At 37.9% G+C, this 24848-nt stretch overlaps 1 protein-coding gene across 3 annotated transcripts in view; it reads left to right on the top strand.

Moving 5' to 3' along the window:
* SMYD3 (SET and MYND domain containing 3) overlaps window positions 1-24848 on the top strand; it is a 431626-nt gene that overhangs the window by 386001 nt on the left and 20777 nt on the right. The window contains exon 11 of one of the 3 annotated variants that reach the window (XM_074863270.1): window positions 17528-17631. The exons of the other annotated variants lie outside the window; for them this stretch is intronic. Coding sequence (XP_074719371.1) covers window positions 17528-17546 — 19 coding nt within the window. The 3' untranslated portion in view covers window positions 17547-17631. Of the gene's footprint in view, window positions 1-17527; window positions 17632-24848 lie in introns of those variants that run through there. 3 annotated transcript variants of the gene reach the window in all.

The following is a 24848-nucleotide window of genomic DNA, read 5'->3' as shown; positions in this document are numbered from 1 at the left end:
GAATTAAGATTTAGGAATTGGATTTTGCTTCATGAGTGGTTCCACTGATTTTTCATCTACACATGGTAAGATAGTAGTCCCAAGTAAACACCAGCTGTTTGTGAAAGGGAGAGCAAGGTACATTTGCTAAAAGAGTAGGTTGTGTCTGTGCAGATGTGCAAGGCTGAAGGCGTCACAGCTTACTGGAACCTCAGGGAGCTGTTGCTATAAACCAAGTGAGGAGCACTAAGCAGCCTTGGTGCACATTCAATGTAAGGAAATCAACAAAGGGACGAGAGCTTGATAGTGACAAACTGCTAAAGCAGGTAGAAACAGTGAACAGCACCAAGATCACCTCTCTCTCCACTTTCGTCCCAGGTCATCGATAGCAGATCACTCTTCATTGCTTGTGTTTAGTGAGTTATATGAAATTAGCTGGCACTATTAGCATAAATCAGTGGAGGCCAGACCGTCTTCACAAACCACCACAGCTCATGAAGCAGTTAGAAATCCTCATGAGAGACTGTTGATGTTATATTTGTAGTATAACAGAAACATTCTTCACTTGAACATGTGTCTCCTAGTGTAAGTCAGACCTTCTCATGCACTGTACTCTGTATATTGTCATGTTATACAGCTTTTCAAAAAATTAGGATATATATGAACATTTGTATCATTTGTATGATAATTTTATTTGTTCCTACTTTATCCCCACTTTATCTCACATATCCTTTATATGAGATAACACAGGCCTCACAGTAGATTTTTTTTGTTGCATATTTGTTATTTTAATCAGAAACCTAAAGAGGATTTGTGTTCTGGAGAAGTTTGGGTATCTCTTGGGCATATCTGAAAGGACAAAAATATACATCACAAAACCATGAAAACTGTAAACTCTAGATGGTTCTTTTTTTTGTTGGCCCTCTGGGTACAAAAACCCAGTATAAATTGGAGAGTGTGTTGTCTCTGGTTCATTGTAGGTAGACAGATGTACGTAGCAATATTTGCACAATTTCTGGCTTCAGTGTACATATTTTCTAGATAAACAGTGAGCATGCTTGTCCCTGGCCTGATATCTTTAGGAATCTCTAAAGCACTTTAGCAGTCCACTCCTATATTCCATTCCTCCCTACGTCTTCCCCTCCAGAACCCTCCAATCCCAACAGCCTTTTCCAAAAAAGAAAAAGAAATGTTTTATGTCTGAAGTCTGGTGCCTAAGTTATCTGTGTCCTGATCAATCAGTTTTCCACACAGGAAATGGATTTTCTAGTGTGCTGCTTGCTTGCTACATACGTCTTCATAGCACCAGTGCCTTCAATTCTCTGGTTCTTTTCTAGTTGTTTTTCTTGTATCCTTCCATTACAACCACATGTTGTCCCCAAAAGTGATATTGAGCTGTATAATCCTCAGTGACTTCTTTAAACTCACACTCCCATGAGTCCTCTATCACCTACCTTTCCTTATTTTCCCATATTGTGCATATGGATAAAATTTCTTACTATTCTCTCCAGTCATGCTCACTGTTTTTCAGGCATAATTTTGATGTCTCTAGGTTGTCCAATGTACTCTATCACACGTGAGTAGAAGTTCAGCAACACCGGTGTTAATTTGCAGTACCTCATTCAGTATATACCACATTTCTTAGGTAAGCTAAGACTTCTTAAATAGCTTCATTGCTGCAAGGTTTTTCTGACAGTGTTCATCCAGTAGCTCTATATTTGTATACTGATGCTTTCTACCTTCACTTTTAGCTTTCTAGTTTTAGTTTCTAGTTTCATCTTTCACTTACACCAAGAGCTATTTGAATCTGAATTTTATAGATAGTGATCTCATCGTGATGTTAGTGAACTAAATTACCAAGTTTCCCAGAGTTTCATTTTTCTCTGACAAAACTAGAAGGCTTGATTTCTCCATCTCTCACATAGCATTTCCAAGGTGTTTTAAGACACTTCTTGAAAGAGCTGTGTTCTCTGTCAATGATAACTTCATCTGTAGAGATTTATTTTTTTTGCACTTAGAATCTCTTTCAGATTAAGATGTTAGACCATTCAGGGCTTCAGGCTTTGTCTAGATAAGGATTTCAGTCCTAGTCTACCTGCCTACCAGAACAGAAAGCTTCAGTTTGGTTTTGGTTTTTTTACTTAAGCAGTAATAGCTGATATCTTTGTCTTGTAGTCAGGGGGTCTTTTTTTTTTTTTTTTTTTGTACATGCGTACTTGTAATTTACAAAGTAAGAATTTATGCAGCCCTTACCTGAGCTCTTTTCATTAGTCTGCTTGCTATTACACACCCATTAAAGGACACACATGAACAAAATAGAAGTATTAAACATGTACTAAACAAATATAAAGCTTTCATATACTAACCTACAAATGCATAAGTAGACATTGCAAATACCTGTGTGCTGTGAGAAAAATGCAGCACAGTTATTCAGCTGGAATGATTTTGAGAATGGTTTTTGGGAATCCACAGTGTCTGTGTGAATTTTACTAAGAAGAAAAGGGGGGAGTTGATAGCATATGGATTCTAAACAAAGGTTTGGTTAGAACCTGAGCTAAAATGGGATTGGGACGTGATATTAAGGGAACAATTAACAGTTAATAATAGATATGTATGAAGCATATGTGGAGTTTTGGATTCCTTTGACATTAGTTTGAAAAAGCTATTTTAGAGGCAAAAGTGGTGAAAAGGGAGGCAAAGGGGAGGAGAATCATTAAAAAAGAAAGATAAACTTACAATACTATCTCTGATGAAAAAGACAAAAAAGGAGAGAGGACATGCAGAAAATAGCAGAAAAGCTGTAAGGAACAATGCATTCTCGGGGGAGAATTAGTAAGAGTTTGATTTTAGTCAGAAAATATATATTTCTTTGTTTGAATAAATCATCAATTTATGTTGAGGAGACAGAGTGGAGACTTGGCAGTACTTCTAAGGAGGAAATCAATTAAGAGTTCCTAGTGGTGGACATGTGACCAGTGGTGAAAAAGGAAAATTGTGGTATTTAAGCAAGTAAACAGTCTAAGCAACTTTAAAGATAAAGGCTGAAAAAGATGAAAAAGCAATCGTTTTTTCTATTGAAAAAGTGGAAAAGTTACTGAAAGGAAAAACACAGTTGTGAGGGAGGGAAGAAGAAAGGAGCAGCAGACAAGGAGAGTAAAGAAATTAAAGAATGTAGAATCTGTTTAAAGGGTGAATCAATGAGATTGGCCAAGGAGAGAGTGATGGAAAGATGGTACTTTAAAGAGAGGTGTGCAGAACCAGAAAATTGAAGGAAGTATTGTCAAACAAGAACCATGCCAATGAGTGCCCAAATTCCTACTGAGATGATCCATCCAGCAAGGAAACCAGAGCATGAAGGTCAGTGAGGTTCTGCAGCAAAATAGGTGATGCTGAGTAAAGCAGAATTTTCCCAGACTGATGTTGACAGGAAAGGAAGAGAAAAAACTGAACATGCAGGTGAGAGGAAAACGTAAATTACTGCAGGGAGCAAATCCTAGAGACCACACAGTTGGTAGACACTGTGATGGTAGACTACAAGTTCACTGGCTCTTGAATCTACCAGTTACTGAGTAAAAAGGCTAAAATATTATGGAAGATCTTATTAGCAATGCATTACTCAGATGTCCCTGAAAACCAGAAATATCCTTATTTTCAGGTCCTGTGTTTACTAAGCTTGTGTATAATGCTACCTTGGTTAACAGGTTGATGTATAGTCCTGTCCACTACATCAAATCTCTCTGAGCTATATTTCTCTTGACCTGGTCAAGGTCTGTTAGTCAGTTTACCTTAACCCCATAAACCCAGAAAATCGAGTCCTTCTATACAGGGAACATTTGGAGGTATCAGAACTAGTTCTAAATTATCTAATCCTGGTATAAAAACCAGCACAGCCACATTAGGATAGCACTCTGCCTCCTATAATTAGCAGTAGAATTGTTCCATAGGGAACTACTCAAGGAAATGCTGAGATATTGACTGCTACATAAGCACTAGTTGCATTACCTCATAAATACGACAGTTCCTGGCCTTCAGAAATTTATAGTCAATGGCTAATCTTCTCCTTACTTCTCTGTACAACATCTAAATGTTGGATTATGCAACGGTGTGATGTGACCTTATACTCACCTGCAGAACCCTCCTGCATGTATTCCCTTGTCTGCCAACAAGGGTGCTTCTTCCTTCCTTTCCACTCTGGTTTTCCACTAGAAAATCTATCTGCTTTAGGCCAGAACCCCAAACACTGTCTGCTGGCATCTAACCCTGAGATGTCTGCCGAGCCCCAGATAATCCAGTTCCATGGTTAAGCAGGTGATTCAGTGCTTCTCCTCTCTCACCCCCTTACCTCTCCTAGATGCCCTTCTCTTCCCTTGAGTATACTGGAACCTCTTTTCTCAGATTCAGTTTGTCATTTCATAATCAGGCAAGACACAGAAGCCTGAATCACCTTTAGTAATGTGACTTTGAAGATGAAAGTAAGAAGGAAGAAACAAAAAGCAAATGACTGTGGGTAGAGAGCTGAACAAAGACGATAACTGATTACAAATGTTGGAAGGCTAACAAAAGACAGGCTAAAGCACTGCTAAGGAAAAAGGCTCTGAGAAACAGGTAGTAGGCTGCCCAAAAAGCCATGAAAGCTGACAAAAATGAGAGCAAGATAAATATATCAGAGAAAAAAAAATCACCTTCAGAAAGTGATACCAGTCTATTAACAAATAATTAAAAATATGCATTTTACAAACAAGATAAAGTCATCTTGGAGGAAAACTGAGGAATGCAGTGCACACATGACCAGTAAAGGGAGAGAGGGAAGAGTATTGACAACCAAAGAACAATCACAAGAACCCCAGAAATATCAAAATTAGGGAGGCAAAGCCTTTCTTTTAACTTCTCCCCATTATCAGAAAAGATAAAAAAGAGAGAGGGCAAAGAAAATGGATACTGCCATAGTTGCAAGCACTTTCCTAAGAGGAAAATCAGCTTTCTTTAGCCGTGCAGTGTGCTCTTGGAAGATATGCTTGATGGGCTGCCAGAAGTGAAGATAAAGTTCTGGAATCAAAGTGTGTTCATTACAGCCACATCATGAATACATTTCCATATTAATTCAGGTATGTTGAATGATGCACACCAAGGATTTAATGTACTTTTAAGGCTGGCCAGCATTTCAGAAGTCTTCTGAAAACTGGCAAAAGTGACAGCCAACTAGTAGAAGCATCTTAAACGAAGTCTTTCTACTCAATTCAGTGTTGATGAAATAGAAAAGAGAAAAAGAAAAGAAAATCTTTTCAAGCAGTTGTGTGCTTGGCAGACTTTGAAAAATGGAATTAGATCCTACATTGCCACAAAACAAAAGGCTCAGTATATACACTCATAAAAAGGAAAAACATTTAGGAGTTTAATTTTCTTGTCATAGAGGGGATTTGCAAGATTTACCACAGCATTTTGTGGAAAACTTTGCTTTAGACAGTGGTACAAGATACATGATTTAAAAATGTTTATGTAAATGTGTCTGGAGATCTTACTTGGAAAGAATGGGAAGTTGCTGCATGTTGTACTCTTTGAGGTGTTCTGAAACACAGACCTTGTGTCCTGTGAAACACAGAGTAACTTATCAAATCTTACAAAAAGTCACACAAAGTAACTTATGACCAGGGAAATGTTCTACTAGTTAGTTGCTTGCTCTCATGACAATAGCTAGAGATAAGTTATCTTAGATATTTGTCTCAGTACTGCACCAGCATAAGGACTTTTATTTTTCAAGGGATTTCAAAATGTGTAACCAAGTTGGGTAATATTACGTCTAGCAATTCAACATCTCATAATTTTGAGATGAAAAGCAGGTTTACATGCTTGCAGTAAGATAACATCCTGGATGCATACTCAAGCTTTATCTGTTGCTACCCATCTGGATGCAGTTCATCTGTGTATTGTCTTGCTGGCATGTGTGCAGTGCAGGTGAGCTCTATCAATGCTGGATATTTATCAAGAGATGCTATCAAATTGTGCAAGGTTGCTTGTGTCAGTAGAGAGAAAGAAAGAGAGGGAGGGGGAAAAAAAGTCTTTTTCATGTAACAGAGCATAAACATTAATCTGTGACACAAGTGAAAGTACATTGACTTTCAATAAAATTGTTAATTTTATTAGGTACTCCATGCTTTCAGTCCCCTGCCTTGCTCTGAGAGCAGCATTGTCCCAGGGATGTACTCCTGTCTTCTGACACCTTGAGGAGCACAAGAAAGGACAGTAGTTATACACCTCTGATGTGTTAAACTGTGTCCATTGATGAACAACCAACTCCAGATATTGCAGTGGGACGTGGCTTTTTCCCTCCCACTTGTAGTGGTGAGGACTGTCAGTGTGCCTGATCTTTGCATTTGAAAAACACCAGGGATAGAGCATTTACTGTGTCCGGTGGTGCTCATAAAAACCCATAGTGAATTGTACTCAGACCCTGATAAGTTAAGCAAGGGAAGAGTGACAACAAGTTTGCTGATAAATGAAAAGGACACAGCTCCATAGAAATCAGTGGTGGTTTGTGGATCCTAATTTCACTGAAAGTCTCAGCAACACACAGATTAGTGGCAAAAGGCCTTCACTGTTGGTGATAATGGTGTGGTGTGTATAACTGTGGAGTCAGTCTGCTTAGGGAGTCAAGCAGTAAGTCTTCTTCTATAAAATCTATTTCAAAGGTAAGAACCAGACAAATATTTACTAGGTTGAATGTGGAAGAAAATTTACTTACAATTTTTCTGATATTCACACTAAAAAGCTATCCCTTCCTTTTTGTACCTTATATTTAAACATAAGACAAGGTGAGGTTCTTGGCTGCTCTGAACTAATCGAACTTGGTTTACATCAGGTAAGGATGTAAAGGATTCTCCATGAATCTCTACCTTCCTCTCAGGCACAAATGCAGATATTCATGGTGTCTATTCACATTTTGCTCGTACCAGTCTCTTGCTGTTACTGATTCCTAGCTAGGTAAATTCACAATTAACAGGATTGCTGATGTCTTTAACAAGTTTGGTTGTATTTTACTTCAATTTTGTTGCTATTGGTTTTTATATCTGCCTATTATTCCCTGTCTTTGCAGTCATTTTATCAAGATCTATTTGTAATGGCTTCAAGAAAATATATACATGCTTAAGCCACATGTTGCATTCCAGTAAACAGCAGAATCCTTTGGCCATTTCTTCACACTCCTCAGGTGGCTCATCTCTAGCCCCCAGGGCTACCCTTTAGCAAATTTCTGCTTGCTTTTGTTTAACTGAGGTTGGCAAAAGTGATTTGATTTCCAGGGTCTTTGACAGTGCTAGTGACAGCAGTGGCTTATATAGAGTTACCTTAGCCTGTTCCTGAAACAAAGTTAGCGTGTTGTATTCAATGCAATAACACTACCCCAACTTGTGATTAAGTGCTTAGTGAGTTCCATTTCCTTATAAGAACATGTGTAAGAACCCAAGAATGTATGCCACAAGTGAACTAAGCATTAATCTGTCAGCAGCTTAAGTGTTTGGGATAGTGCAATGGAAATATGTGGTACAGTGACACAGTGTTTGTTCTCTGGGAAGCACTTAAGAGCAGATGGAACCTGTAAAATAGACTGATTCATGAAAGAGTGCACAGCTTCTATCAGATTTGTTGGATGCTTCCTTGTTTTAACCTAAATAAACACGGGCCACATAAGCTTGATTTTTCAGTAAGGTGCCAGTAGCTGCAGGTGGGGAACTCAACATTAATAGGTACACAGAAATTCATCAGGAAGGGACTTTTACTTAAAAGGTGTGCTTCTCTTCTAAAATAACGAGATGGGTAAAAAGTACACTATAATTGTGGATATATCCTAAGGAACTGAAAGAAAGATTAAGGATTCTACAAGAATGTAAAGAATAAGATGCTGGAGTCTCTTTACAGTTCAATGGAAAATTAAGTCCATAGCAGGCATGTCTTAGTATAAATCAATAGTATCTATAAAAATGAGGTAGGGTTGGATGGAAATTAGATGCAAACCTGTAACATTTAATAGAAAAATGTTAAGCATCCTACAGATCTGTTGAAGCATATTGTAAAACTGCAGACAATGGATATAGTTGCAAGTTGAATTCCACTAGGGTATGTATGTAAAGGAGACATTACATTTGTATCCTTAATGGTGACTTCCTGAGCTCCACCACTTACTAATCTGAAGGAATAATAGACCCCGTATCAAGATCTGGAAAACCCTTATATTTGTGCAAAGCTTCACCACAGTCACTACTTTATGGATTTTGAGTTGTGTGCCACTGTGGTGGTGACAATTTAGTTTTTGTGTTCCAAAATTTGCACCAAGTTGAACCTTCGGATGGAATTTGCAGAAAGCCTACACTGCCATTTATCTTGTTGTTGTCACTGAATTAAATCAGCTTAATTCAAAAGCTTGGGTTTTTTTCATTTTTTGAAAGCAATCAAATCAATGTGTCTCCCAAAATAAAAAAAAGAGGATGTGGATTTCTAACATCTTGCTTTCTGTGTAGTGCAGAATTTCTGTACCTGTGGCACAGATCTTGTTTCAGCTGATTGTGAGAAATTTGCCTGGGGTGAGCAGAGTAAGAAATAATATTAAAAATGTGTCTCTTGAAATATAATTCTACTCTTGTGAATTATGTGTGCTGCAGTCTCCAGTTAACTTTAAAACTACTTTTTATATGTTCTTCAGGGTATAGTATATAATATTCTATTGAGCTAGTTTGTGTGTGCTGTTGGTAGGAGGACATATCCTTAGCATGCTTTTGAAAGGCTCAATAAAGGTCATGGCTCTTCAAACATAAGTGAATCTTGACTACGCAAAGTATGGCAAAACCTGTTTAGCTGCAAAAAAAACCCCAGACCAAACCCCTCCATTTTTTCCAGCAATAGTGTATCATGCACATTCTTTTTGCCCAGAGTACAGGAGAGTGGAACGGCAAGGGTCAGAGACATGCCGAAAGAATGCCATACATTGTCCCAGTAAGTGCTTGGGCTTGCAGCAACTGCTAAGAAATTAAAGACATTTTGGTGTCAGTGAGGCTTCTGTGATTGTATTGTCTGTCCGTTTGCTTGTTAGTGCTACCTAGCAACTTGCATAAAGACAGAGATGCCAAGCATATGAAGTTTCTATAAGTTTGTAGAAAATAAGAGGCCACATATAGAGTGCCAATAAAGAGAGAAGTTTAAGCTCATGTTCAAATGTATTAATAGACATCAAAATGTCCACATAGCAAAAAGCAGTTTTTAATGTCCTGGTAGCAGGGAAAAAGCTTCACACCTACCTTACTATGGTAGTGTAAAACAATCTCGAGGCACAAGGAGTTTGGTAAATTTTGGTGCTCCCTCAACTAGTTGAACTCTGTCATTCTGCTGCTCACCTCAGTGGCACAGCTATGGGCAGAAGCTAAGTCCTTTCTCATCCCCATCAAGGAAAGGGAGAAGGCACAAAGAAGGTGAAAGAGAGCCATAAATAGCAACCAATATATTTATTTATTCTGAGGCTCATATTTCTCTTAGAAATTATGTCATCAGAGTTCAATATCTGTATTTTACAGGCATAGTACACTGTGATGTTACATCTCAATAAATGCTTTAGATTAAGAGAATTTGCATGGTATCAGTGGAAACGTTTCCACTGCTTTTTATGCTACAGAATTGTTGATTTGGTTTGTTTTAATCATTTTGTTTTATTTTTAATGTATGGAGAAAAAAAATCACCATGGTAAAAATGGGGCAAAAACTTTAAAAACAAGAAAAATCTTGAATCCTGTCTGCAACTTCAATGTTACTTGAACATTATGTGGAAAAAAAAGTCATTGCATACACAGCAGTTATTACCACTGCCTGGACAAAGTTGAGAGGGTTTGTCAAGTCTGCATTCTTTTATATATCAAAGTAAACACAGTCTTTGGTTAATGTGTTTGGAAAAAATTCAAAGCCATCAGGTGGAATACTTGGCACTGTTGTAGTTGTTGGCAAAATTCTCTTGGCTTCATTAGGGCTAGAGTTTCATCTGTTGTGCTGGTTGTAGATCGGTCAGCTGTAGACGGCTTGTGAATGAGTCATATGGAAGTGTCCCCAGTATCTTCAGAGCTGTCAAGTCTCACATACTGGGTAGGAGACTTACTCTTCTGACCTCTCCCTCATACTCCACACCTCCGGCGCAGTGGCTGTTGCTTGTCTCCATGTCCATGTCTGTCACATCTGACAATGAGGATCCCTGGGAAAAGTCAACTGGAATAATTTATTGCTAGATGATTCATTATCCAGGAGCAATGCAGTGACAGGTCCTCCTCTCTCATGTGCCTGGAAGTGCAGATAGTCACATGCTTATACACTCATCATCTAATGCGTGGATCTTGTGTGTGGATCCTGTAGAGTGTTTCTCTTCCTCAGTTCTTTGTGGGTAAGGACACTTTCATAAATTCAAGACCTGATTCTCTTTCATGTACATAATTTTTAAATTAGCAAACTTCTCTGGAAGTAAGAGAGCTGCACTTCTGACTTTTGTTCACTGTAGGAGTTTTTGTTACGATATGTTGACAGATGTTTCTAATTCCTGAGTTCAATGAAGCATTGTCTGCTCTTTAATTTTAGTGTAGCCACGTTTTACAATTCTACTTTATTCTCAATAGTTAAAGATACCTGCTTTTCACAGTCTGATGGAGATTACAAATTATTTTATCGTGTAGCCCAGACAAAGCAGTAATTTACAAAGCAAAGAAGATTTTGTGAGACATCAATAGAATGCTTTTCACTGTATAACGCACCCTCTTCTGCTAAGCAAAAGGGGTTTGGATAATGCAAAGAAAAACCATTATCAAGTCTTTTTTTTCAGTTACCACTCTTTAACTTAACATCAGTGAAGAAGACTGCTGAGTGAGAGTTCATGGACATGAAAAGGAAACTTATAATTAATAATTTTGAAACTGTCTGACTATGTTATTCCCTCTTCTTAAAGTGTACACTGTGCAGTATAGGAGTTTGTCATAAATTATGGTCTTTTTTTGAATGGCAGTCCTGAATAAGCTGATATTTTACTTAACATTTCTCAGAAACTTTTTTTATATGGAGATTATGTGGGGCCAAAAACATCGTAAGATTGCATATCCAATTTTGTGAAGATTGGTACTTGCATGACATGAGTGTTGCCCTCTTCTTTACTCTTTCACAGCTTTTGGTTTTTCAGTGACTTCAGTACAGTGACTTTTGATTTCAAAATATTTTTTAAAAGACAAAGAGAGGTTGGTGAATCAGAGGTATGAGAGGTAACTATACTATCTGACTCGAGGTGATAGAAAAATGAAGTCAGTATGTAGTGTAAGTGTAAATCTAAATAGAATAAATCCAGCCTCTGGCTGACACTGGCAATATAGTTGGTACTGAAAGTGTTGGGAATGACTCATCACATTTTGAAGGAGCAAGTACTGATTTAAGAACTGCATTGTTTTTAATAGCTGCCACCATTGTTCCTTCTCTAGTGTGAAAATATCTCCGATTTTGTACATGATCTGCCTTCTGTGTCACTGCATGTTGCCGTGTTTCATTCCTGACACCAACTTATGTGTGCCCTTTGACCATGCTATTACTGACCTCTAACTTCCTGCTGATACAAATCATACCACTGACCAGAGTCAAGTGGTGTTTATGTAAGATATATTCAGCCCTCTGTGTCAAATAAGAAGACTACGTTATTTCAGAAAAAAATATTATTAAATAGACATCCTTTATAGAATGTTGTCTGGTTTATTCTCATCCTGAAGACAGCTTGCTCACAACAGTCACTCACTCAGGAGATCTGTTTTCCTTCTTTACATTTAAATGTTTGCCTTTTGTAAGCCACAGATTTCCCTGAAGTGCTATCCATAACTGTACAAGCATATGGAAAAGTTGGCTGCAGACATGTGCATTGAACATATTGGAAACTTGCAGTCTGTGGATTCCTCGAATCACAGGATTTCAGAGCCTAGCTCTGTATGTTCCTTGGAGTCTTTCACTGCTTGTTAACACACAAGTCCTTCATGATAGCTGGGAGCAACACCAGGACAACTTCTGGCTGTAAGAAGCTTGAGGCAGTGGCATGTCAGCTCTAAAGGAGAAACACCACCATGCCAACACTCAACAAGCAAGTTGTTCACTGGTCTCCAGAACTAAGGGAGGTATTCTTCCATTAGATTTTTGTCTCTGAGTTTTTATGCTGATTGACTGAATGATAGCTATGCTGCAGTGTTCATATACTAATTATTACACATCAGAAAATTCACAAGAGACAGCATAATGGGTTTTATAGTGCATAAACCAGAATTTCCCGTGAGTGGAGAATTTATAACATTTTTTCTGCATGCGTTCCATCATATCTATCTTGAGACAAGCTCACACTGTGTTCTTTACCTTGGGGAACGTAGTATTAGTATCTTTATCTTCTGTTATCTTGTTTTTTTAGAGTACTAAAACATCTTTGAGATTTCTACTTCACTGCCAGATTTAGCTAAAATTGGCCAATGGATTCAGAAGTTACTAGAGAAGAACTGGCAGACAGATGATGGCTCCATAAATCTTGTTATCAGGCTGAAAAAGGGATTATTTTCCCGAGCTGTCACAGAAGAAGATAAAGCCAACAGGTCAGAGAAGGACAGGCTAACAATAAGATAGAGTATGATCAGGACATCAGTCCTTTCCAGTTTTAGACAGTCTGAGTACTGCAGGGCATGAGTGACATGTTACCAGTTCCCACATAATCTAGACATTACCCAGAAACTGTGACAAGGAGGAGTTTTAATGAGGGATTTGCTGAAAGCTAATGAAGTAGTTTTATGGAAGCTTATAGAAAGCTGCTTCCAGGTGTGAAAGACAGCTTGAGAGAAAGTATAGCAGGAAAAAATGGAAAGTTTAAACTTTGGCGGGGCATGTTTCTCCTATTAGTGTAACTAAGCAATGACAATTTAACATCTCAGTTTGTTAGGTACCCTAGCACTGATTAGATAGCTTTAGCTAATCAGTTTTACTGATTGCAGTGGAGCATCAACTTCTTTCTGCAAAGACAGTTTTGGCAGCTGCCAGATTTCCAGGAGTTACTCTCTTTCCCACCTGGCATTGGACTCTCATTTCCTTATCTCACGTAACACCAAACACTATCTTCCTATTTCCCCACATTCCTACCCATCTCAGGACACCTTCCCACCCCTGCTCACTCATCTACAGGCATCTATTCTCTTTTCCGAATGCCAACCTTTTTCTCTTAGAAGACAAGCTACAAATGACAAGCAACAGCATGGGATTTTCCTTCCTGCCTCTGTGTTTGCCCACAAATCCACTTCCATTACCCAGATGGTGCCCCTGCTGCAGACAATATTCACCTTTGGATGCTTTCCCAATATTTAAAATTGAGATATTTGATTCAAGGGGAGACCCTTGCATAACCCAAAGCAATCCTCAAGGGACCACATCCTGGGAATTGCTACATTAGGATACATTACCATCTTACATTTTGTAGTTCCTGGTAATGGTTTTTCAGCAGTTGAACATGTGCCAATCCCACACAATATGACTCAACTCAGCCAGAGGTTACAGGCCTTCATCACTGAAATTAGAATTGGGCCTGAACAGAGCAAATTACAACTAGAGCTGAGAAAGCAATGAATAACAACTAATTTGTTTCCCAAAATTCATTTCTCCTTTGCCTTCAGAACAGCCATAGGCATATTTGCAGTTTTCTCAGATTTATCTTTAGTGGAGTTCTTTAAATGAATGTATTTTAGAATATTTTAGAATATTTTACTTTGTGACTGTATTGTGAATCTTTAAAACCCAAAGCTCAGTTTTTATCCCTCAGGTAGAAATGCTTACTTCCATACTAGCTGAGCATTAAGGCACTTACAGCCAAGTGCTGGCGTTAAAAAAAAATGGAGATAATTCTTCTGCAAGTTTCTTCACAAGCACAAAGCCATCTTGGAATCCTTACTAATGGCTTTAATTATGGGAACCAAGCTTTGACTTTAAAAATCACACATATGACTGGAACATGCATGCTATGAATATTTATTTCAGTAGAATTCAAGTTGTCATTGACCATGAAACAAAATTAGGGACCTGATAAATTCAGTTAAAATGCAGGCAAGTATGTTCCACTTCATAGCAGAGAACAGAATATTTTGTGCTGCTTCTAGCACACTTTGAAATGAGGAGAAAAAAGAAGCAATGTGAATGTTTCCAGATGCAGTTTAGACGGTCAAATACTTTAAATGTTTGCAAAATTATTTTTTTTGCATCAACAAATGACTGCTATCTGTGGAAGTTTTTTTTTTTTACCCATATGGTCTAGCTTTCTGTATGGTCTCGTTTACAGATCTAGTTTACCTCGCTTCTGTGTTCCCAGCCCTGGTACTTCACACTTTCCGAGTGGTTCCTGACTTCCCTGAGCTACCTAAAATACTCCATCTAAGCAATTCATTCTGAAACAAAGACAAGATGATAGCAGTGTGATGTGTTTGTGCTGGCTCCGGCAGTACCACTAGCAATGGTGATTAAAGTCAAAACTCAGCTGTTCAAAATTTCTTAGTTAACTTGTGGGTCAGGTCAGGACAGTAAATGAGCCTCCTCTAGAGGCTGCATAGCCTGGTATTAGACATGATAGAGTTGTGTTGATTTACCACTTGCACCCACTACCATGCAAGATTGCATGATGCATTTTCATTCTGCGGTTTAAAGATTTGTGAACACTTAATGTTAGAGGCAGTATGGATCTTCTAGGATACCTCAGATGAGGTCATTCTTCTCTTTATCTCAGTAGCTAACCTCAGGAGGTGTTTTGGATCAGGTTCCTTCCTCTCCCAGATTATTCTTACACTCCTTACCACTTCTTTGACTTCAACTTCTTTATCTTCATTTCTTTGATTCCTCTCTCTGTTCCTTGGTGAATGAGTTGGGCTGTGTGCTATGTGGGGGTGTGTGTATTTCTGTAATTTATTCTCCTTTATCCCCCATTAACTCAGCAACTTGAGAGTACAAATGTGTATTGTCATTGGTGGCATCTCCTTTTACTACAGGAGACAAAAAAACAGTACCTCCTTCCAGTAGCTCCTGTGGAAAAAGGATGAAGACCCTATAACTTGACTTCTCTTTTCTCCAAGGAAGAGGTTGTTCCTGTCACACAAAGTCCTCCTTTCATAAACGGTCATTTCTCCTACCAAGGTAGGAGAGGATCTTTTCCATCTTCCAAGAAGAGCAGGGGAAGCCACCTCCCCTGCTCAGGCAGTACAGAAACAAGGAAAATTATCAGCTCACTAGAGCCTGGCAGCTCCATTCTAAATGGACAGATAAGCACCTTGGCACCTGGTTAGAGGGAAGTGAAACTGTGAGGACATCATCTAAACCTCATTAATTTCTGTGGGCTTTGGATGTGGTTGTCAGAAGGTAGACTTTCACTATGGCCCAAGCATTCCCCACCTAACACATCTGCAGACTGTCATAAGCTAGAAGAGCAGTTTCAAGAAAGACATTTTTTTGAGAGTAGCTTTACCTTTTTTACTTTTCTCTGGCATTGCACTCCCCAGCTTCATCTGCTGTCTTGACAAAAAGAAAAAGAAAATTAAAAAATAAAATCTGAGTGTAGAAAGGGATTTCATGTACTACAGCTGCTTAGTCTGTTAATTCCAATTTTGACCTATACTGAGATCCCTGTAGATTATATATAATTTTCCCCTTTACGTACATTTAAATGGACCATTGGCTCCCATGGAACTACACTCCCTGGTTACCATTTACATTACTGTTCAAATTTACCATGTGGATGATGCAACAAATACTCCCACAGTGTTGCTGTTGAGTCACAGCAATTGTGTGTGTGCTTCAGTGGGTGATGGAGGGTTAAATGCATTCCCTTGCAGTACGTGCTTTCTTATGAGTTTTCAGGTTTTTATAGAGCTATTTTTTTTTCACCCCTTTCATCCATTTGTTGTGTATGCCCACATGACCTCCTGAAAATACAAACACACTCTTTTATTTGCAGAGCCCATTATCAGCCTTGTCTTTAGCCTCATGATAAAGGTCAAGTAGATTAGTTAGAGAGGCTCTTGCCTTTCTAAATCCATGCTGGTTATCTCCTTTTAGATAATTACTATCCATGTACTTCTCTAATGTGCCCCAGGTTATAGTTTCCATTCCTTGAATACTGCAAGGTTAAATTCATCTACTTTTGACACATTTCGCTGGGTTTCAGCTCTGCTAACTGATTTAATGCCAGTGCTTTTGTGATTAGTCATCCCAGACTGGGGAAATAGAGCAAGCGCTTAGGAAGAATATTATTCTTCAATGCAAATCCTCTAAGAAACACTTGTGCTACACCAGCTAATGTTTCTGACTTTTCATGTAACAGTTCTTCAGCTATCCCTGCTCTAATCTCTTCCTTCAATGCTGTATTGCCTATGCAAATTCATGCTGTTTATGGAAAACCTGTGGGAATAAAGGAGCGCAACACTAAGAAAACGATGACTAATATTAACCTCCCTGTAACCTCTAGTCAGACTAAAATGCCACTGAAACATCAAGGCTTTCCAGGTTCTTATTTTCAAAAATAATATTCTGATATTAAGAAGCCCACATTTCACACCTGTCAGAAAAAAAGATATCATAGCAGATTTCTTTTATTTTGTATTCTGTCTCCATGATAATAATTGCAGCAGAAACCTGAGAACATTAAACATATATAAACATGCAAGATGAAGCTCAAATTTACTTGCTTTCAGTGAATGTTCCTTATCTACTGAATTGTCAAGTTGGATAACTGTACTTTAATAGGTGCTTTATCCATAGTTAACCATATGCTTTTTTCCTGGTTTTCATTATTATTCTTCATCATAACAGGACATTTAATATGCTACATTAGGATTATATGGCATAAGGAATATGAAGAAAATATGGTGTTCCTTTCAAGATTTTTACTCTCCTCTAATTTGCTGATGAAAATACCTGGTTCTGCCTCATTTACACTTTCAGTATAATATTGGTTCCTGATGTGATAACAAAGTGGGAGCATTTGGATATTTCAGTTTTGACAGTACTGTATCTTTAGAGGCCAAATGTTTTCTTGTGTGATGTATCTTTTCAGCAAAGCAGCAGTGAGGATTTATCACAGTGAGCAGCACTAGTTCTCCAGATAATTCATATCGCTATTTAACTCCTCCCTTAAAAAATAGAAAACATAATAATAGTAGTAATAGTAGTAGTAATAATAATAATAAACCAGTCCATGTTACTGTGCCTGATACAAATTTACCAAAGATAAAATTTCATCATCCCCAGGGATATTTACATTCATAACTAATGTTCATTTGCTAATGCATGTGTCCTGTGGTCAAACAAATCTGTTGTGGTAAGGAGCACAAAGCTTCACAGGTACATTTCCCTTCCAACCTTTTTCTATGAGCATGGATAGACAAATAATTTCTGCCTATCACATGCTTCCTGTTCTTGCTAATTCCCCAATGGTTTGTATTGAATACAATAGTATGTATTGAATTAAATAATTCAGCCATACTTTTATACTTAGGAAACTGTCCTGTGCTTGAGGTCAGCATGAACAAAAAGACATGGAGGCCAAAATGAAGACATACTGGTTTGCCTGTTTCCCTTTAAACACAAACCCTTTTTCAATATAAGTTTGTTTTCAGTTATGAGAAGATTTAAGCACTGCAGAGACTTGTCAGCATATCGTCATTTTGTATGCTATTCAGATGCCACTGTATGTGGGGTGTGGTATAAAAGCCAAGCTAAACTGTGCTGTATCCACCCTAACATTTTTCATTGGCTATACACCCATTGAATAAAATCCTTCAAAATGCTGGTATGTTTTTATTCATAAGTGTTTCTCTATATATGCAATATTCTGTGCTATTCCTGAATGATTACAACATCTCTGTAGAAGGAAATGAGGTAAATATTGCAATATATAAAATACTTTTCAAATGTTAAAGCTCTGACCTTATAAAACAAAGAAGCAACCTTGAGTCAGCCATCCAAGGGCTTTTTATCAGTTTAATGTAGCGTAACTTGATCAAAGGGGCAAATTTTTGTATTACCTTGCCACTGATGTGAACACTGCAGCTGCATTTGTGTATCCATATTCATTATTGCTAGTGTTCCTCCTGGATTATGACTGATCCAGAAGAATTTGAATCTTCATTTTGAATTTTTTACTTTTTTTTTTTATTTTGGTAGAAGCAGACAGAAAGAATACTCAAGGCATCCATTATTTTTTTCCACAATTTGCTGGAAGTGGCAGAAGCTATTAAAAATGAAGGCATACATATCTCATGCTATTCAGCTGACTAGTAATTAAGGTGCAATTAAATTTTTCATGGTGTAGATTGCGTCTGTTTTCCAAAGAAATTAGAAACTGGGGCCCTTTGAGAATTGTGCTTTTAGTCTCTAGACATTTACTGCTACAGTGTTTATTAAATGTGATCACTGATGAAGTTTGCATATCCAACATACTTATAGGAGGAGGTTTACAGTTAGGTGGCTTCTCTTTTTGGAAGTGTGTTGTTCCTATAGAAATGCACTGTCCTGAAGCTTCCCATATGTGTCAAAGATTAGTAAATTACAAGCAAAATCAATCATTCAGTATTGCCATTTCAATTTGGAGAATCAAAATGTGGCTCAAATTGCCCCACGGTTAGGAGTCTGAGTCAGCATGACAGAAAACTGAGCTCATAAGGTGATCTTGAATTAATAATGGTGGCAAATATCAGCAGAGTGAGTTGGGTATTCTGAATTACTTTCTCAAGGAGCCCTTGACTCTGCACTGCCTGTGCTGGGAACCTGGGAAGATTAAACTTCTTGACCAGGCATCTAAAGTTAGATGCCTGTGAGCTAACAGTGTGAACATACTGTTGGGATAAATCCCACTCTTACTGTCATGTAAGAGTTTTCTAAAGTCATGTTCAAGTGTAGTAGCAGAGCTGATTATTTGTTAACTATTTAGAACCAACTTCAGGTAGCTCTGGAAAGGATTTAGATATGTGCCCACAGAAGTCAACTAAGCAGATGCTTTATCACTTACTTTAAATGCTTTCCTGAATAGAGATGGAATTAGTGCTCAAATGCTTAGAAGGTGCAGTGCAGTGTACACTACAAAGACATGAAATGGCCTCAGAGCACAAACTGGAAGATAGATGGACAGAAGACAATGCTTCCCAAAAAAATCCAGTGGCAGGAGTTACTAGAGGATTCTTAGGCTGGGAAAAGGTTCAGATTCTGCTTTCTTCAGGCACTGCAGAATATGTAATTTCCTAAGAGGGATTTAAATGAGGCAATGGTGATATTTTGGCTATTTGGTGTGAGAGGAAACATAAGGAGATACAGAGAAAAATGCCCAGAAATGAAACTGAAGAAAAAGTTTTCTCAGATCTGGTATCATTAATACATCAGATGATAGGATCTGATAGGAAAAAGTCCAGTAGAATGCAAAGCCTGAATTCTGTAGAGCTTTCAGTGCAAATTCCCCACCCAAAGGCTTTTCTCCGGGAATTACGAGGAAAACAATTCCAGTAGATTGTCCTTTATTTCATCATTTAGCATGGATCCAAGTAATTGGATACTTGTCAAAATGTTTCATATCTCAAATTAAAAAAATTGGTTTTTGTTGAATTCTGGGGATAAGTAGAGGTTCTAGATTTCAGGATTCTGCCATCTTTAGAAATGATGACTAGTGCAGAAGTATAAAGGAAAGGAGAAACCTGTAATTACTAAGAATCTGTGAATCCTAAATAATTGCTCATCAGGGATCAAATTCCAGCTCCTTATATAATGCAATTTAATCATGCATTTAAAGTTTTATATTTATGTGAACAAAACAGGTAATCGAAGGCTTGTGTATCTTGGGAGCTTAGTACAGTATTTGTCCTGCCCTGCATTTCCTGACATAGAAATGAATTTTATTGAGTACCACTAAAACCTCTTCCTTTAAAGAGAGCAAGAGAGAGAAACAATCTTTTTCTTCAGAGAATACTATCTATCTTCCTCTTTATGGCAGCTTGAATGAGAAAATTTAGTGCTGTGGCCGCAGTTGCTTGCACTTGCTTTGTGCATGTAACCACTTTGTTTTGTTACGTGAAAGGCAAGAGTGACAAATACAATTGAGGTGACGATGTCTGAGAATTTCAATTTCGATTTGCTAACAACCTCCTTAATGTTCAGGTTTCAGCTATCTTGACAGGTATATTCATAGAGGATGAAATTCACATGCAGACAGACAGCCCCAGGCTTATGCACCACATAAATCCTGTCTAAGCCTTTAAAATGTGCTTTAAGTGGGTCTAATTGATGTACAGGACCTGTACTGGCCCTTATACACATGGGAGAATTGCTCGCAGTTTTTAGGCTTGCAATAATTAACTATTGTACTTTGCTTTTAAAATCTTTTACTCTTTTTGATCTGCTTCCATTTTTCCTAGTGAACTGCTTTCATGCTGCCTTCTATTTAAACACAAGCAGAGTGAAATATTTGAGATCGTGATATATATATTAGATAGAAACACAAATGAAATGTATACTGGAAAGGTCAGCGTTCAATAAAGATTCAAATCAGATATTTGGATCTGATTAGACTTTGTGTGATCTGTGCAGTATGCACATGGGGATTGTGCAGAAAATCCACTAAACATGATTATGGGAAAGCACACATTTTGTAAAGGACAAAATTCATCACATTGCTTAACAATACTTAAGAAATAGATGGAGACTAGAATTACTATAGCAACTGATTATGTTTGTTGGTAGTTTAGTATTTGCTGGTACATTAAGCACAATACAGCATTTCTGATTAATACTTCATAATTTGTATTTATTGTGCCATCAATTTTGGATCAAAATGTAGCACAACCAGCTTATTAACCTAATAATACAAAATATACTCTAGTATCTAGTTTGCACCTTGCCCCACTTTGCCTAGTATCTGAAAGGATAAATCTTTTTTTTTCCACGTTAGCCAATTTTCTAGCTACCTCCTGTCCACTTAGAGCAAATCATATAGGAAACATCAAATGTTATTCTGAAGAGAGGTTAGTTACACAATCTTCATAACAGGATTTTATCTTTACATACATTTTGGACCAATGTTCTGAAGAAACATGGGCTTTTGGTTTTTTAAGCATACCATTTTTGTTTGACCAATGCTTCTACCTCAAGGGTAAATAACCTAAATAGATTTTAAAGTGCTTTAATTAGTCTTTTCAAATACCTTGTGTTTTTCTCAATTTAATGCAGTATGGCTCAGTGTACTTTGGAAATGAATCAAGCTAAACATGAAATAACTCTGCATTAGTTTTCAATGACAGTATCTACAACATGACTGAAGTGATTGCTTTAAATTCACACTATTAATGAATTCAAATTAAATTTGAAAGTCTATAGGTAGACAAGCTGTCTTACTCTGGTATTATGCAGAAGAATTATGTCTACCCAAGAACTGCAGTTATTTCCAAACTCCTCCTGAAAATCAGTGTGCTTGCCCACATAGTATAAATTATGAAAATTTGAAATTGTAATCCAAAAAGTGTTTCATATTGCAGTCATAATTTTTAATCAAGTCAGCTCAGCGTTCATTGGGATAGTCCCATGTACACTGGCAAATATAGAACTGAGGTTTGACCAAACACCCTTTCTTTAAAGTATGTGTAATTTGTCTTTAATCTGTTTTGAGTTGTTGACCTTATCTGTAAGGTAGAGAGATATGTTGGAGTTCATGGAATTTAAATAAAGTGTTAAAATTAAATGTGACACAATAATACACATACAGTGAGGTAATCAATAGCAATGTTGTGGGATGGTTACTGGGTGACAAGGACACACTGGGTGAGCTGCTCTACAGGTATTATATGCCCAAATTGACATCAGTTTGTTCGCTATTCTGATTTATGGAATCTATTCTTCACGTAAATTGTCATTTGTTGCTTTCAAAAATAAAGATTTTGTTTGTAGAGTCATGCTACAAAACCACTGGTAATGGGAGTATGTGATGGAAGTAGTTCAGTACAGTGTGCCAAGCTTAGGTTTGATACCCTATTCTATACATGAGGCTTGTGATGCAATTAAGAAGTCTGATGACTGTGGAGGTTAGCAATCTTGTCAGGAGCCCTTTGCGGGCAAAGACACAGGAAAGATGTTCAGTGAAGGAGCCTTGGGCATGGGCAAACCATGTTAAAAGCTAAAGGAGTCTTGGTGGTGGAGAGTTCAGAAGAGGCTTGGCTGTTCCCGAAACAAGACAGGGCTGCCAAAAGAAGAGAGAAAAAAAAAGAGTGTATGTGCTCCAAAGTGGAGACAAAACAAGGCATTCTGTGCTCTGTAACCCAGTAATCTCTCCATTTATTCCTTCTCTGTTGAGGGGAAGGTAGCCTTTTTCAGTGGTTGTTTTCTGATATAAATATTACTCCACATGAAACAGGCTTCAGAAGTTATGACTTGTGTGTTGTATAATATTGTATGACATACTGTATGAAATTACTTGATCTATATTCTATCATGTAAGAATCAAAAAATTGTGGTATGGTTATATTTAATCTGTCTGGGCTCATATTTTTAAACGTGAAGGCAATCTGCATATCTGCATGCATTCATTTTAAATCTACTTGTGTCAAGGTGGAAATACTTTTACTACACAGTAGTGTTCATGCTGTCAGTGTACTTCCATGCACAGCAAAATTTCCCTCTTGGCTCATCTCTATTCATAAACAAATGTCATGGAGAAGTTAATACTCTGCAGTTTTAAAGAGTCTACTGTATCATGCCTCAAACCAGCAATGAAAAAAGATACATAGTTTGCAAAACTTACTTGCGTGGTTAGCATTTTTTGTACTGTATAGCAACATATAAAAATCATCATTTACATGGGTAAACTATCTAGACCTTCTGCTGTGTTGTAGCTAAATAACTCTGTGTTCAGAAGTGGGCTTCATTCTGACCTCTATTCTGGAAGTGCATTGTTAAAAAGTCTGATGGCATCTAGAAATGCATAACTTTGGGTTTCCTTTTCATGTAATTATTATCTTTTAGCTTAAAATAAAATTTATACAAAAAATTGCAATAGTAATCCAGGTGCTTTCTGAGGGAGAGGGATGTTAGATCTCAAAACCATGGCCTAAACACTAAAGCAGTGGTCATTCAGCTTTAGGATGGAATCTAGAACATGCCTGGGAGAGGTAAAATGCACACGTGGCAAAGCTGCTCAGAAAAGTCAAAGCAGGAGCTCAGCCATCAACATGTCCACCCTCTTGCCTCTCCATAACAGATATGGGTGAGAGCAACTCTGACGATTCAAGGCTAAGGATGGCAGTTGATGGTAGCACCAACCAAGTAAGAGCTAGAACTGAGCCATGTACCTCCTTATATGAAGGTACAATTCTCATCAGCTGGTCATCTGATAAGGGACAATGTAAAGCACTGCCTTAAATATTTGATAAGGTATGTCATAGCTTTTACGCAAAAAAGTCTGGAGAAAACCAGTAGGCAATTGGCAGAGCCCTTTCTAAGAACTGGTGTTTCATGTGATTCAGAGTTGCTGGTCCCTTGACAGAGTCTTATGAAAAAAGGGAGGAAGGTGGACCAAGAACATTACTTGATGTGCCACCATGAGCAGAGGAAGAAAGAAGATACAGCTCCAAGAAAGAGTATGAAGTACTTTTTATTACAAAAGCTTGCAGTGCTGTGATGTGCATCTGCAAGGTGACTACATGAAAAATCTCCATTTTTCTGGGAGAGAAGCTGTCACCTAGCAGAGACCTTTTTCTGCACTCTATTGAGATACATCTGGTCCAGCACAAAATGCAAACTGGATGTGGTACAAAAATCCTCATAATGGATGCTGTGAAAGCCAAGAGATATCTAAGTCATATTTCAGAGAAATCACAAATTGACAATCAAATGGTGAAGTCCCATTGTGCTACTCTGTAAAATCAGATGGAGCCATGACATTTTGTTTTTGCTCAAGGCAAGTAAATGCCATTTTAGATTTTGATGCCTGCCTCATGCCATGGATTCATATTTAATAGCAAAGACTCAGTGTGTGGTTTTCCTGTGCCTCTCAAAAGAGTATTGACAGATTTCTTTTCATGGCTGCCTCCTGTACCAATTTAGAAAGATGCCCTTTAGGCTGCAGAGATTAATGGACATGTCATAGATCAATGGGTAGTTTCCTGAGGCTTTATACACAGTATACCACTGCATGTCTTAACATGTAATTTTCAGTGTGTATAGGGAGTTTACTTTGAAGCAGCTGTTAGTGGTCTAACAGTTGCTTCAGAGATATATATCTTGTATGTAGCCCATCCAAATGAGCAATCAGCCTCCACAGGACATACAACTTTGGTTATATGTAGGTAGGTAGAACCCAGGAATGGAAAAAATATAAAATTATCAATAAGAAGATGGTGAGAAGAGTTTAGAGGGGAAAAAGGCAGCTTGGTGGGGTAGAGAATAGCGGAAGAAAATTAAGGGTAAGGATAGAGAAATTAGGAAAGAAATGTACAAAAACTAGAAGAGGAAAATGGCGAAGAAAACAGGAGACAAGTATCTGGGAAGAGGGAGAAAAGGGTATTTCTTCTCAAAATAATGACTTGTGAGAGAGACTGGAGGTTCTGCCTCAGAATCAGCTGGTGCGTATAATGGGAAACCAATAGTAAAAATTATGCCAAACAAAGGAGTATAACCTGGGACACAGGAAGATATAGTAGTCCAGGACCCATAGATTGGTTACCGTGGCAGCTCTGCTGCACTTGCACAACAGCTCGCTGGAGCTCTTCCCAATGTGCTGGCTATTATTTCTGAGCTAGAACTGTGAACCTTGTCTCACTGTGCAGAAATCGTCTACTGGAAAC

The sequence above is a fragment of the Strix uralensis genome, chromosome 3 (genome assembly GCF_047716275.1).
Source record: "Strix uralensis isolate ZFMK-TIS-50842 chromosome 3, bStrUra1, whole genome shotgun sequence".
Lineage (NCBI taxonomy): Eukaryota > Metazoa > Chordata > Aves > Strigiformes > Strigidae > Strix > Strix uralensis.
The sequence above is the reverse complement of the archived record's forward strand: the minus strand, read 5'-3'. Positions and strand labels throughout refer to the sequence as shown.